At 43.4% G+C, this 13,242-nt stretch overlaps 1 protein-coding gene across 1 annotated transcript in view; it reads right to left on the reverse strand.

Annotated features, from left to right (window-relative positions):
• Positions 1-5,123: 5,123 nt before the first annotated feature.
• Positions 5,124-13,242, reverse strand: part of LOC124788135 (F-box only protein 32) — a 542,142-nt gene continuing 534,023 nt past the window's right edge. The window contains exon 8 of the mRNA XM_047255273.1: positions 5,124-5,360. Coding sequence (XP_047111229.1) covers positions 5,162-5,360 — 199 coding nt within the window. The 3' untranslated portion in view covers positions 5,124-5,161. The remainder of the gene's footprint in view (positions 5,361-13,242) is intronic.

Consider the following 13,242-nt stretch of genomic DNA (forward strand, 5'->3'; position numbering starts at 1 on the left):
TGAGCTTTCAGTCACAAGGAATTCATCGGAAATTACATATATATGATTATAATAGAGGGAAACATTCCACGTAGGAAAAATATATCTAAAAACAAAGATGATGTGACTTACCAAATGAAAGTGCTGACAGGTCGGCAGACACATACATACACACAAAATTCAAGCTTTCGCAACAAACTGTTGCCTCATCAGGAAAGAGGGAAAGACGAAAGGAAGTGGGTTTTAAGGGAGAGGGTAAGGAGTCATTCCAATCCCGGGAGCGAAAAGACTTACCTTAGGGGGGAAAAAGGACGGGTATACACTCGCGCGCACACACACACATCCATCCACACGTGTGTGTGTGTGTGTGTGTGTGTGTGTGTGTGTGTGTGTGCGCGCGCACGCGCGCGCGCATACCCGTCCTTTTTTCCCCCTAAGGTAAGTCTTTCCGCTCCCGGGATTGGAATGACTCCTTACCCTCTCCTTTAAAACCCATATCCTTTCGTCTTTCCCTCCCCTTCCCTCTTTCCTGACGAAGCAACCGTTGGTTGCGAAAGCTAGAATTTTGTGTGTACGTATAAAATGGGAAAGCGCTAGTAGATAGACACAATAAAAAAAACACACAAAATTTCAAGCTTTCGCAACCGTGGGTGTGTGTTTTTTTATTGTGTCTATCTACCAGCACTTTCCCATTTGGTAAGTCACAGAATCTTTGTTTTTAATATATTTTTCGCATGTGGAATGTTTCTTTATACACACACACACACACACACACACACACCACCAAAGTTTCTGGCTGCTTAGGTCAGACTGTGAGCAGCAGCGGATGATGGGAGAGGCAACCGGGTGGTGGGGATGAGGAGGAGGCTGTGGCTTATGGGAACGTAGGGGGACAAGGTGGAGAGAGAGTAGAGCAGTAGGTGCAGTCAGGAGTTTAGTCAGAGGGGAGGGGGAGGAGTAACAAAAAAGGAGAGAAGTATAAAGACTATGGGTGTGATGGTTGGATAGAGGGCTGTGTATTGCTGTAATGGGCTAGATGGATAAGGACAATGACTAATGAAGGTTGAGGCCAGGAGGGTTACAGGAACATAGTACATATTGTGGTGAGAGTTCCCACCTCCGCAGTTCAGAAAAGCTGGAGTTGGTGGGAAGGATCCAGATGGCACAGGCTATGAAGCAGTCATTGAAATGCAGAATGTCTTGTTGGGCAGGGTGCTCAGCAAGGACATGGTCCAGCTGTTTCTTGACCACAGTTTGTCGGTGGCCATTCATGTGGACATATAGCTTGGTGGTTGTCATGCCCACATAGAATGCAGCACTGTGGTTTGGAGCTTATCTTGTAGAGCACATGACTGGTTTCACAGGTACCACTGCCTTTTTGATGATGCTTGTGACCAGACTGGAGTCGGTGATGGTGGTGGTGGTTGTGGTTGGAGGATTTATGTGACAGTTCTTGCATCTAAGTCTATTACAGGGATATGACCCATGAGGCAAGGAGTTGGAGCAGGGGTTGTGTAGGTTTGTGGGTGGTGGAATATCACTGTGGGAGGGGTGGGAAGGATAGTGGGCAAGACATTCTTGATTTTAGGGCACGACAAGAGGTAGCCAAACCCTGGCGGAGAGTGTAATTCAGTTTCTCAAATCATGGGTGGTACTGAATCATTAGGGGAATGCTTCTTTGTGGCCGGACGGTGCGACTTTTTGGGTGGTGGGTGACAGGAGAGATAAGGCACGGGAGATCTGTTTTTGTACAAGGTTGGGAGGATAATTGAGGTCTGTAAAGGCTTCAGTGACACCCTCGGTATACTTAGAGAGGGACCACTCGTCACTATAAATGCACAGCTGTATGGAAGGGACTTCTTGGTGTGGAATGGGTGGCAGCTGTCTAAGTGAAGATATTGCTGGTTGTTGTTAGGTTTGATATGGATGGGGGTACTGATATAGCCACCTTTCAGGTTGAGGTCAAGATTGAGGAAGGTGGCTTGCTGGGTTGAGTAGGATCAGGTAAAGTGAATGGGGAGAAGGTGTTGAGTATCTGGAGGAATGCGGATAGGGTGTCCTCAGCCTCGATCCAGATCATGAAGACGTCATCAATGAATCCAAAGCAGGTGAGGGGTTGGGATTCTGGTTGTTTAGGAAGAATACCTCTAGATGGCAGACAACTAGGTTGGCATAGTATGGTGCCGTGCAGATGCCCATAGCCATACCCTGTTTTTTTTTTTTTTTTTGTAGGTAATACCTTCAAAAGAGAAGTAAGTTTGGGTGAGGATATGGTTCGTCAGTGCAACTAGAAAGGAGGCTGTAGGTTTGGAATCCATCGGGCCTTGGGAGTGTAAAGGGAAGATGCATCAATAGTGACGAGTAGGGCACCATGTGATGAAGGAGCAGAAACTGTGGAGAGTCAGTGGAGAAAATGGTTTATATCTTTTATATACAAGGATAGGATGTGGTTAATGGCTGAAGGTGTTGATCTATGACAGCAGAGATTCTCTCAACAAGGACACAGTAACCAGCCACAATAGGGCACCCTGGACTCTGAGAAATAGGTTCCGGGATGGGCCTAAGGCTTTAAGGAGATCAGCTGTATTTCTGGAATGGGGTATGTTGGTGAGGGTTAAGGACTGGTGGAATCTTGAACAGCTGGATGTCATGTGGAAGGAAGGGTGCTAACTGTCAGATTCCTCCACCTGCAGAGTCCTTCTGTCACTTAGTCCTTGCCATTCAAAAACGACAGTGGTGGAGCCTTTGTCACCAGGTAGGATTATAAGGTCAGGACCAGCTTTTAGGTGGTGAATTGCAATTCTTTCTATGGAAGTGAGGTTAGTTTGAATGTTGAGGAATTTGGGGAATGATGGAGAGACAAGGTTTGTGGTTAAAAAATTTTAAAAGTTAACAGGTGGTGATTTTGGGACAGCAGGGGTTGATCACGGTTGGATAGAGGAGTGAACTGAGTCAGAGTTCAGTATTGGTCTTTGGTTGAATCTGATTGGTGGGGTTGCTGGCAAAATGTGTTTCCATTGTAGGGACCGGGAGAAGGAGAGATGATAGAATTTGGGAGTGGAGCAAAAGGCGAGGCCTTTGGAAAGGACTGATATTTCTGTGCGGCTAAGGCTTTTGGAGGAAAGGTTCATGGGTCTGTTTAAGTTCTGTATGGTGATGACAGGGAGTTTTTGAAGGTCAGGTAAATGTAGTAGGTCTGCGAGTCAGGGTTTGTCAGCTATGAGGGGATGTAGTGGGGCTTGGTTGCTGTTGTAGAGGTGGTGGATAGTAGTAGTCCAAGGCGGGAGTAGGAAGTGAACAGGGTGCAGAGTTTTCTGAGGTGGCATGTTGCTCAAGTACCTGAAGGGCAAGAGATTTGATGTGTGATATGGGATCCAGAACTTTGGGATCGCAAAACTGGAGAGTTTTGTGCATTGAGAGGAGGTATTGCAAAGAGATTTGGGCCTGGTTGACATCGTTTTGCAGGACTATGTTGGTGAGGGTTATGGACTGGTGGAATCTTAAACAGCTGAATGTCATGTGGAAGGAAGGGTGGCAGCCGGAGATGGATAATTTGATGGTAAGGTCATTTGGAGGCATTCCATGAGCCAAGCAACAATGCAAAAACAATGTGTGGGGCTTGGTTGTGGCTAGGGATAAAGAAACATAACCCCTGCTCTCAATCCCTTGCTTCACATTGCTGTAATAGACCTAGATGCAGGACCTGTCCCATACATCCTCCCACCACTACCACCACCATGCCCACCACCACCTACTCCAGTCCGGTCACAAGCATCACCTATCCCACCAAAGGTACAGCCATCTGTGAAACCAGTCATGTGATCTACAAGCTAAGTTGCAACCACTGTGCGGCATTCTATGTGGGCATGACAACCAACAAACTGTGGCTAAGAAACAGCTGGACCACCCTGTTGCTGAGCATGCTGTCCAAAACGATGTTCTTCATTTCAGTGACTGCTTCACAGCCTGTACCATATGGATCCTTCTCACCAACATCAGCTGTCCAGGTGGGATCTCTCCCTGTAGTACACCCTATGTTCCCGTAACCCTCCTGGCCTCAACCTTCGTTAGTCATTGTCCAACACCCATCTATCACCTTCCCTGTTCACACTCTGGCACTACACAACCCTCGGTTCCACATATGCGCCCACACTCTCTTTACTTCTTTGCTTTCCTGCTCTCCTCCTGCCCTCTGTCAAACCTCCTGATTGCATCTAGCTGCCCTATTCTTTCTCCACCTTGTCCCTGTATGCTACCCTTATCCCTCCCCACCAACTGGTTGCCTCTCCCATCATGCGCTGCTGCTCACAGTCTAGTCTCGGCAGCCAGAGAGAGAGAGAGACACAGTCTTTATGTTGTACCTAACTGTGACCCAGCAGCTATTCATTTCATAATACTGTTACGTCCATCCTGGATTTTCCATTGATAACTGTATATTTCATACAAGAAGTAATAATCTCCAATAATTTGAAAGTTCAAATGTAACAGCCACTACAAGTACTTACTTCCAACTTACACAGTGCAGATGCAAAAGAAGAATGAAGAAAATGTACATCATATTATCGTATTCAGTCCAGTGCTATGAATGTTTTTGCTGACATAATATTTCTGTGTATAGCAGAGCTTACTTATGTGGAAGTTTCGATATCATGTCACCGATGTTGAAGGGTTAATCACTTCACTGGGGCAAAAGTGCCTCTTATGCCACAAAACGTGGAAAATTTGGTAAAGCAGTAGTACAGCAGTTCGATAATGCTCTTGGATATGTTGAAGTGTATGAGATATAAGTAAGAAGATTTAATGGTGGAAGTAGTTTTATGAATTAAGGCAATAATAAATACACACACATAAGTGATTGATGAGGATAAAATGGAAAGGACAGAGCTACGTTCCATGTGATTACCAGTACTACACTGATCAGTCTAAGCTAAAGAACATTTTGATATTCTCTGTGCGAATCACTTAAGATTTATTTTGTGCAGTTGTAGACTCATTCACTGCAAAATGCATATTAATCAATCACTAGACCAGTCTCCATACTATTAAAAATAATGGACATTTTGAGCAAATGGTTTAAACAAAGATGTTTGTTGTGGCTGTGAAACAATTATACAATACAATACATGCAATGAAAACAGGCTGACCTCCGTGCAGAATAAATTCTTCTGTAGAATTTCCCATATCACAGAGAGAAGAATTTCAGGAAGGCTTGAGGTGGTATGGGTACATAAAGTGTGTTCTTGTCAACATTTTCCAACTTCTCTTGGAATTCTGGATCTTGGTCCACAATGCAAGGATGTCCAATAGATTTCCAAAACAAACAGCGGCAACTTCTACACAATTGTATCATTTCTGCATATTCTTCTCGCAAACCAAAGGCTCTGTAAAATAAAAGCAATCTCTCAAATTTCCTCGTTCACATGGCATTATATCATTTAAAACCTGCTATCAGTTTTACACATTTAGGAATATGTCAATGATAAATGAGCAAAATATCAGGAATATTTTCAGTTGTAGAATATCATTCAATTATTCTAAAAGTATATATAATCTGGAACTTAAAAAACCATTTCACAATGAAAAGGTATTTGTCAGCAATACTACAAGACAGAATACGTGCAGTTTGTCAGATTCTGTTGTCTAATTATCCACATAGTATCCTTAAACAATGATGTCTTTGTTCCACTTCAATTTTGAGTTTATAGTACTGTTGCACTGGGTGCCACAGATATAGAAGCAAACCATAAATATGGCAATGCATGCACTGTATGACATGCAGTTATGCATTTATCATAGCTTCTACACACAAGTTTTGCAGGGCCAATGTGTGAATATTTTTTTCTCTCCATACAAAACAGCCTCTGTTGACTTCTCTCTGGAAGTGGCTCTTACATTTTAATGCATACAGATAAAGTGACTAATAACATTTCTCTACATATTACTTATTATCTAAAGCTTAAAGATATTTATTTGGGATATTTACTGCTGATATGGAAAGGAAAATTGCAGACACAATGACGGGCCAGATCCTGGCTTTTGTCAGTAAAATTACAAGAACTACTAATAGGATTACTTTTTCTACTTCAGTGTGTTTGTATCTTTTGGGACTGTTAGTTCCTTTGTCAGTGCAGAAAGCGACTGAGATTAAAAGGAAGAGGCAGAGAAGTCCAACACCAGTCTGAGAGGAAGACAAAAATGAAGCAGGTCGAAGATATATTCCCTCTTCATCTTTGTCTCCCCTCATCCTGACAATTGGTGGGTCATTAGCAGCCAAGAGTTTTGACCACCTCGTCGTCCTCTTCTTACTGAGGGTGCGGGGCAGGGGGGGGGGGGGGGGCAATAGTTCCAAAAGCTAGGCTAGTTTTCTCTACTTTTAAATGTTTCTGTTGACTTTACATTAAACGTCGCCACTTGACAGTAAATACTAGTCAGCCTATCATCTGTGTGTGTAATTTCTACACTTTAGTTTCTTTATCAGCCCACCCAAACTATTTCATTATAGAATCAGAAAGACAATCTTATTGCATGCTGCTTTACTGCTACCATTGTAACACTGTGCATTTTTGCTTTACTTGTTTATTTTTTTGGTAGGAGTCTCTAAGAAAAAGCACTTGTCCATCTCCAATTTGACAATTTGTTTCTTAACACATTATCTACAGTTTGGCCCTGGTGGTCTAGCAGCTGGGGCACTGTATGCACTCCTGAAGGCCCCAGGTTCAATCCCAGATAGGCTTGCACCCCAGACTTCATTTACTTTTACCCACAGGTTACATCCCTGGTACATCATTGCGGAGACTTTTATTGCATGGCTTGTTTGTCAAAATACAAACTGTGATGTCAGTTGTGTCAATTGGACGTGTGATTCGTCATGACAATATTCCTCACTCTTTGGCTATTGCAGTGGTAAGGGATATATTTTCATCAACTATCATGCCTTGTTGTTGGCATTTTGTTACTATATAAACCTTCATGAGCTTATCTTCCACAGGGGGTCGTCTCAACTTGCTCCAACAAACTTTCCACGAAGTTATGGCATGTTTCTACTGGAAAGCATCAAAGCTTTATCTAATGGGATCTCCATGCATGGAGAAACTGCAATGAAGCTTACCATGACAGCATTCAAGTGTTCTGTTATTCTTAATGGTCTCTACAAATTACGCATTGTACCAACGATTTTCTTGTGTGCTTTGTCTGTAGGTGGATGGCACTATCATCACATTTTATTTTTGGTTGGTGAGCCAATGGCATGCAGCATTAAATTTTTATATTGTTGTACAAGCGTATTATAAGTTTTCGAACACTGTCCCGAATTTACTTGCAATCTTTCTTAGGTCATATGCACCGATGTCAGAACCTTAGAACACTAAAAAAAAAAAAAACAAAAAAAAAAGAGTTAAAAGCTACTACACGTTAAGCCCAATTGATGGGTTGGAAAGAAAGCTAAAAAAGGACTTCGTCTTGGAGACAGATTCCTAAAATACGCCACAGAGACAATGTAGGTTCTGAACTAAAGATTAAATGTCCTTTGCTGTATTGCTACGGCAGATAAAAAGTAAAATGCAGGTGACAGCTCACGTGTCATTTGCTAAAAAGGCCTCTAACTCAAACGGCAAACATACATTAGAATGTAAGTGGCTTAAAAAAATGGGCATCCCATCAGGAAATGGTGTACCATCAATGATTGATGACAATAAGCAGAAAGTGGTGAGGGTTCACCATTTAACAAATGGCGATGGCTAAAACAACAGTGCCCAATACCTAACCTTGCTAAAGTGATCTTTTGGTGAGCGGGCTGAGAGATGGTTGGCCAAGCCGTTGGGATATGCTTAAGTTCCCGGAAGGGAAGACCAGTAGTGATCCAAAAGTGACACCACCTGCTGACAGATGGCAACACGGAGATCATCGACAGGAATGGAAGAACTAGTGAGCTGAGGACTACAGCCTCGGCAGCAGTGTCCGCAGCCTCATTTCCCATCAGACAGATGTGACCAGAAACCCACATAAACATCACAGTGACTCCCTCAAGAGCGAGCAGGTGGAAGTTTTCTTGGACCTGTTGCACTAAGTGATGGACTATGTACAGCACACAGAGGCTCTGAAGGGCACCGGGAGAATCAGACCAGATGACAAAATTGAAATGCCTGTGTCACTGGATGTACTGTGTGTCCTAATAGAGGACAAAGAGCTCTGCTGTACATACTAAGCAGTGTTCTGGAAGCAAATACCAAAAATCGTTGGTGCAAATGATGAAGGCACAGCCGACACCATGATCAGTCTGAGAGCCACCAGTGTTTACAAAAGTGCTATCAGTAAGTTCTGTGTGTGAAGGTCAAGAAACTTGCAGCAAGAGATCGAATCTGGGGTAGTTTCCTTAGGAAGTGAGTGAAGTCAAAGATAACATGGGTGGCGCACAAAGACAAGATGGTGAAGGGTTCAGACCCATCAGGAAAGTGGCAGGTAGTGTGAAGTAAGTTGCTGTAGCAATAGCTGAATGCAAACTCTAGGCGGTAACAGAGAAGAGGGACGTTCCCCATACTGGCGGTCAAAGGTGACATTGAAGGAGGCGGCATAGGGTGGGTGCCCAGGAATAGCAGACAAATGGCATGCCTATCTACTGAGTAGATCATCATGCTGGTATGACAACGGTAGTTTGACAGCTTCTGCACACACACACACTCTCAAACGGATTCCATGACAGTGGATTGTATTTAGATAGTGTATGATTGCTGGATGTGCGTATGCATAAATGAAACACCCATAGTTTAGTTTCGAACAGAGAAGGGTGGTCCGACTGCTCTCCAAAAAGTACCACTTAGGACACTGAGGGACCACAGGCAGCCGGGGAAAACATGGGAGGATCAAGAATGTTTCCTCTCAAGCATGAGCCCGAGGAACTTACTAGTTTCAGCAAACGGAAGAGCAAGATGTAAAGACAGTGGAAGAAACTCATTGTGCCACCAGAAATTCCTACAAACAGTTTTGTCAGTGGAAAAGGGGAGTAATTGTTGATGCTCCAAGAGTAAAGATGATTGAGACATCATCACTGAAGGCACTGCTCAAGGGGACAAGTCCACGGAGAATTGCAAAATCATCGACAAAAAGGGAGCCAGATATGTCTGATGGGTGACAGCCATAAAAGGGTTAATGGCTATAGCAAAGAGGACGGCACTCAGGATGGAACCATGAGGCTTCCCGTTTTCCTTGGATAAATGTGTCCAACAAGGCAGATCCCACATGAATCTTGAAAACTCTGTCTTTTAAAAATTCATGAAGGAAATGGGGCAGGTGGCTTCGGAAGATCCATGTTTATAGAGTAGGGAGGATACCAGTCCTCCAGCAGATGTCGTAGGCTTCTTTACAAATCAAAAAACGTAGCCACAGTCTGGTATTTCTGCAAAAAATCAATCATGACAAAGTGAGATAGTGAACTACAGAATGATGCACTCAAAATCCACATTTTGCTGCGCAGTGGTTAGTAAATTGCGAGACACTAGTCACCATACCAGCCAGGCATGAATCGCATTTTCCATCACCTTGCAAACACAACTAGTGAGAAAAATGGTATGGTAGCTAGAAGCAAGGTGTTCGTCCTTAACAGGCTTCGGTAGGCATCTGCGAAACATGCCTTCTGCCCAGATGCAATTGTACATATGAAGGAGAAAGTACTTGCCTGCAGGCAAGTGAAAGGTGCTGCAACATCTGAATGTGAGCATCGTCCGGCCCTGGGCCGGAAGATTGGGATGTTGTGAGAGCATGATTTAGCTCCCTCATGGTGAAGGTGTCATTGTAGCATTCACGTCCTGAGGGGAGAAAGGTAGAGCTCGAACTCTCCACAAAATAGTGGCCTAAGGTGTTGGAGTAGCAAAGTGGTCTGCAATGACATCATCATCTACAGTCAGGCTGGAAATTGGGAATGGACCTTGGTCCCAGAGAGCTGTCGGAGGTTGGCCCACACAACAGAACAGGTACGGAACTGTTAAAAAGGACTAGGTAGTAAATGAAATTCAGTTACCTTTTTTGTTATTGCAAAGAATGTGATGACACTGTGCATGCAACTGTTTGTAACAAATACAGTTCGCCATCGTAGGATGACAGTTGCAAACACGGAAAGCAAGTCTCTGTGAGTGAATTGCGCTGTGACACATCTCAGTCACCAACGGACTAGGACACAGTGCAGTAAAGGTGAAGTGCGAGGAATGGAACATTCTGCAGTGGTAAGGGCAACATTGATAAGGTATTCTACCTGGTTATCACAAATGGAGAGATGATGAAACTTGGCTGCGAAAGGCAAAGATCCTGAGTTCGAGTCTCAGTCTGGCACACAGTTTTAATCTGCCAAGAAGTTTCATATCAGCAGCGCACACACAGCTGCAAAGTGAAAATTTCATTCTGGGGAAATGATGTTTGTCGCTAGGGAGAAGTAAAGCCTCCAGTCAGCCTTAGAAAGCTGCCAGTTGGATTTACACTCAGGTGGAGTATGAGGCTGCAAACAGATAACACATGGCGAAGTGGTCACTCGAGTACATGTCAGAGAGAACAGGCGACTCGAGATGACAGGCAAGCTGAGCAATGCAGAACGAGAGGCCCAAATGGGAATACATGAGTGTGGAGTCTGAAGGGAATGTGGGTACTCATATGTTCAGACAGATGAAGTTGATTTGATTGAGGTCAGCCAAGAGGACACCTCTTGGAAGGGCACCTCTGTAAGAGCCCCATCGGGGTGGTGGGCATTAAAGCCACCGAGCAGCAAAAATGGGTGAGGAAGTTGACCAATAAGCTGGAGGAAGTCTTCCCCGGAGACAATGGATGACGGAGGGATGTTACAAATTGCACAACAAATGGAACCTTACTACTGATACTTTAAAACTGTTAGGTCTTACTGCACAAGGCAGATATTTTGATCTTCAGTCCAGATACAGCCTGGAAGATGGATGTAAAATGGGTTTTAAAGATATTAAATTTCTTGAGTGAACAAACCAGTGGCCATTCGTGCTGCCCTTCTCTGTATACATTAAATATACCGCATTAGTCGTATTCGATACATGTCCCACACACTTGAGCAGTGTTCTAGAACAGTCGCAATATTGTTCTTTCACTATGCAGCTAGGGTTACTCATTGAAAATATGGGGCATGCCCAGAAAGTAAGTACTGTTTGGGAAAAAAAAACTCATAAAAACAATTTTTTCAAATTAAAATTTATTTTTATAAGAAAGAGCATTTCTTAAACTATTTTTTTTACGTAGTTGCCACTATTGTTCAGGTATTTGTCATAGTGGGGAAACAAACTTTTTTTCCCCTCTTCATAGAAAGATGCCACCAGTGAAGACAGCCTCTTCTTAACACTGCATTTTGAGTCATCATTGTTGTCAAAGTACCTTCCTCCATGATCATGACCCAAGTTCAAGAACAAGGGGTAGTTGGCAGGTGGGGACTGGGGCTGTACGACAGGTGGTTGAACTACTCCCAACCAAATTGTTGATAAGATTTTGAGTGACACCAGCAAAATGGAGACATTTGTTGTCATGAAGCAAGACAGTGCCCTGACTGAGCAGTCCATGTCTTTTATTTTGAATTGTGCGCCAAAGTTTCCTCATGGTTTCACAGTATTGTACCCCACTGACAGTTTCACCTTTGGAAAGGAATTGAACTAGCAGAAAATGACGCAAAAAATAAGTGTTAAGCAGAGGATGTTTTCACTGGCAGCATTTTTCTATGAAGAGGGTGTAGAAAACTTGGTTTCCTGTTGTGACAAATGTCTGAGCAATAGTGGCAACTATGTAGAAGAATAGTTTAGGAAAAGCTCTTATCTGTAAAAATAAATTTTGGTTTGAAAAAAATGTTTTTGAGGTTTTTTCCAGAACAATACTTTCTGGACATGCCTCATATATGTAATAAGTGCTATAACTTCATGAACACAACTGAAATTGAGATTTCTGTTCTGTTGGAGAGAGCCTACTGCCATTGTCACGTCAATTGGAATAGTTCACACATCATGTAACTTTGAATCATCAAGCCTTGACCTGGGTGACAGTGTAGTAGCCTAAGCTCAGGATTGGTCAAAATGTACAGTATCAGTGCATTAGGTCACGAATGCTTGATCTGTGAGGAACTGCAGCTGTTGTTATATAAGCAGTATGGACTTTTCCATGCCATCATATCAAGAATGACTGTAGGTAACTTTATTCAGGGAGCATACTGCAGTGTACCACCCACCAATTGATTACCAGAAAACATCAGCAAGTAGTGACAAGATACAGAACTCAATCTCCTCCCTACGGGTGCAAAGGCCATGGGACACTGTCTGATCAGACTCGCCACAGTGCACAGAGATCAAAAAAATTGCAGAAATGCCATGGTGGACACATGAAACAAATAAGCGGATCTCACTTGCCAACTGGGCACAGCTAAGGCAGTTGAAAAGAGATTTTTATGTGTCAGGATATGTACATAGAACAAATTGGGGATCCAGATACATGAACCAAAGCTACTCACCAGCGGGCTACATAGGAACCCACTGTCAGTATGTGCATCCAGCTGTTCGCCAACAACACCCTACCTTCAGCAAGATAGTGCTCCATCCCATCCCTCCTGAATTGTGACAGAATAGTATGAGAAACACTCCACAGTCATGATAGTGGCATACATTGTTACTTGTCCTGTACAGTCTATTTTGGACACCACTAAACAACATAGGCACATCATGGGCCCAGCTCTGACCAATCACAGTGAGTTGGGGCTGGTTGTTCCATGGTTATGGATCGGGGTGTTTCTGTAATGCTTTCAGTGTCTTGTGAAGTTTTCCCATTATCATTAACCTGAAAGGGGCTGCTACATGCTACTATGTTGGTGTCTAATTCAGTTGCTCACTGGATATGTAATAAATAGTAATATTACAGAAAAAGATGACATACTTAAAATATTATATTGACATTATTTCCAGTGTCATGGGGAGTGAGTACCAGGTCACCAGCATTGTGAAGCCTAGTGCAGGGTTGGCTCAGTTGACTGACAGCATAGGGGAATTATGTAGGAATTGTACGAAGGAGGATCAGGTAGTGATAGTGGGTGGAGCAGGGACTAGTCTTGATAGGGACGGGGAATACGATGCAGGTGGTGATCTGGTGAAGACAGCTACTCAAACTTGTGGCACGAATGTGCATTTCGTGAAACTGTTTGAGCATCGTGATCAGCCTCATCTTAATGCGGCTGTTAGGTGCGATAACATGGTGCTAGAGAAGGCACTGATGGCAGAGGGCATGGGT

The sequence above is a fragment of the Schistocerca piceifrons genome, chromosome 3 (genome assembly GCF_021461385.2).
Source record: "Schistocerca piceifrons isolate TAMUIC-IGC-003096 chromosome 3, iqSchPice1.1, whole genome shotgun sequence".
In the NCBI taxonomy this organism is placed as follows: Eukaryota; Metazoa; Arthropoda; class Insecta; order Orthoptera; family Acrididae; genus Schistocerca; species Schistocerca piceifrons.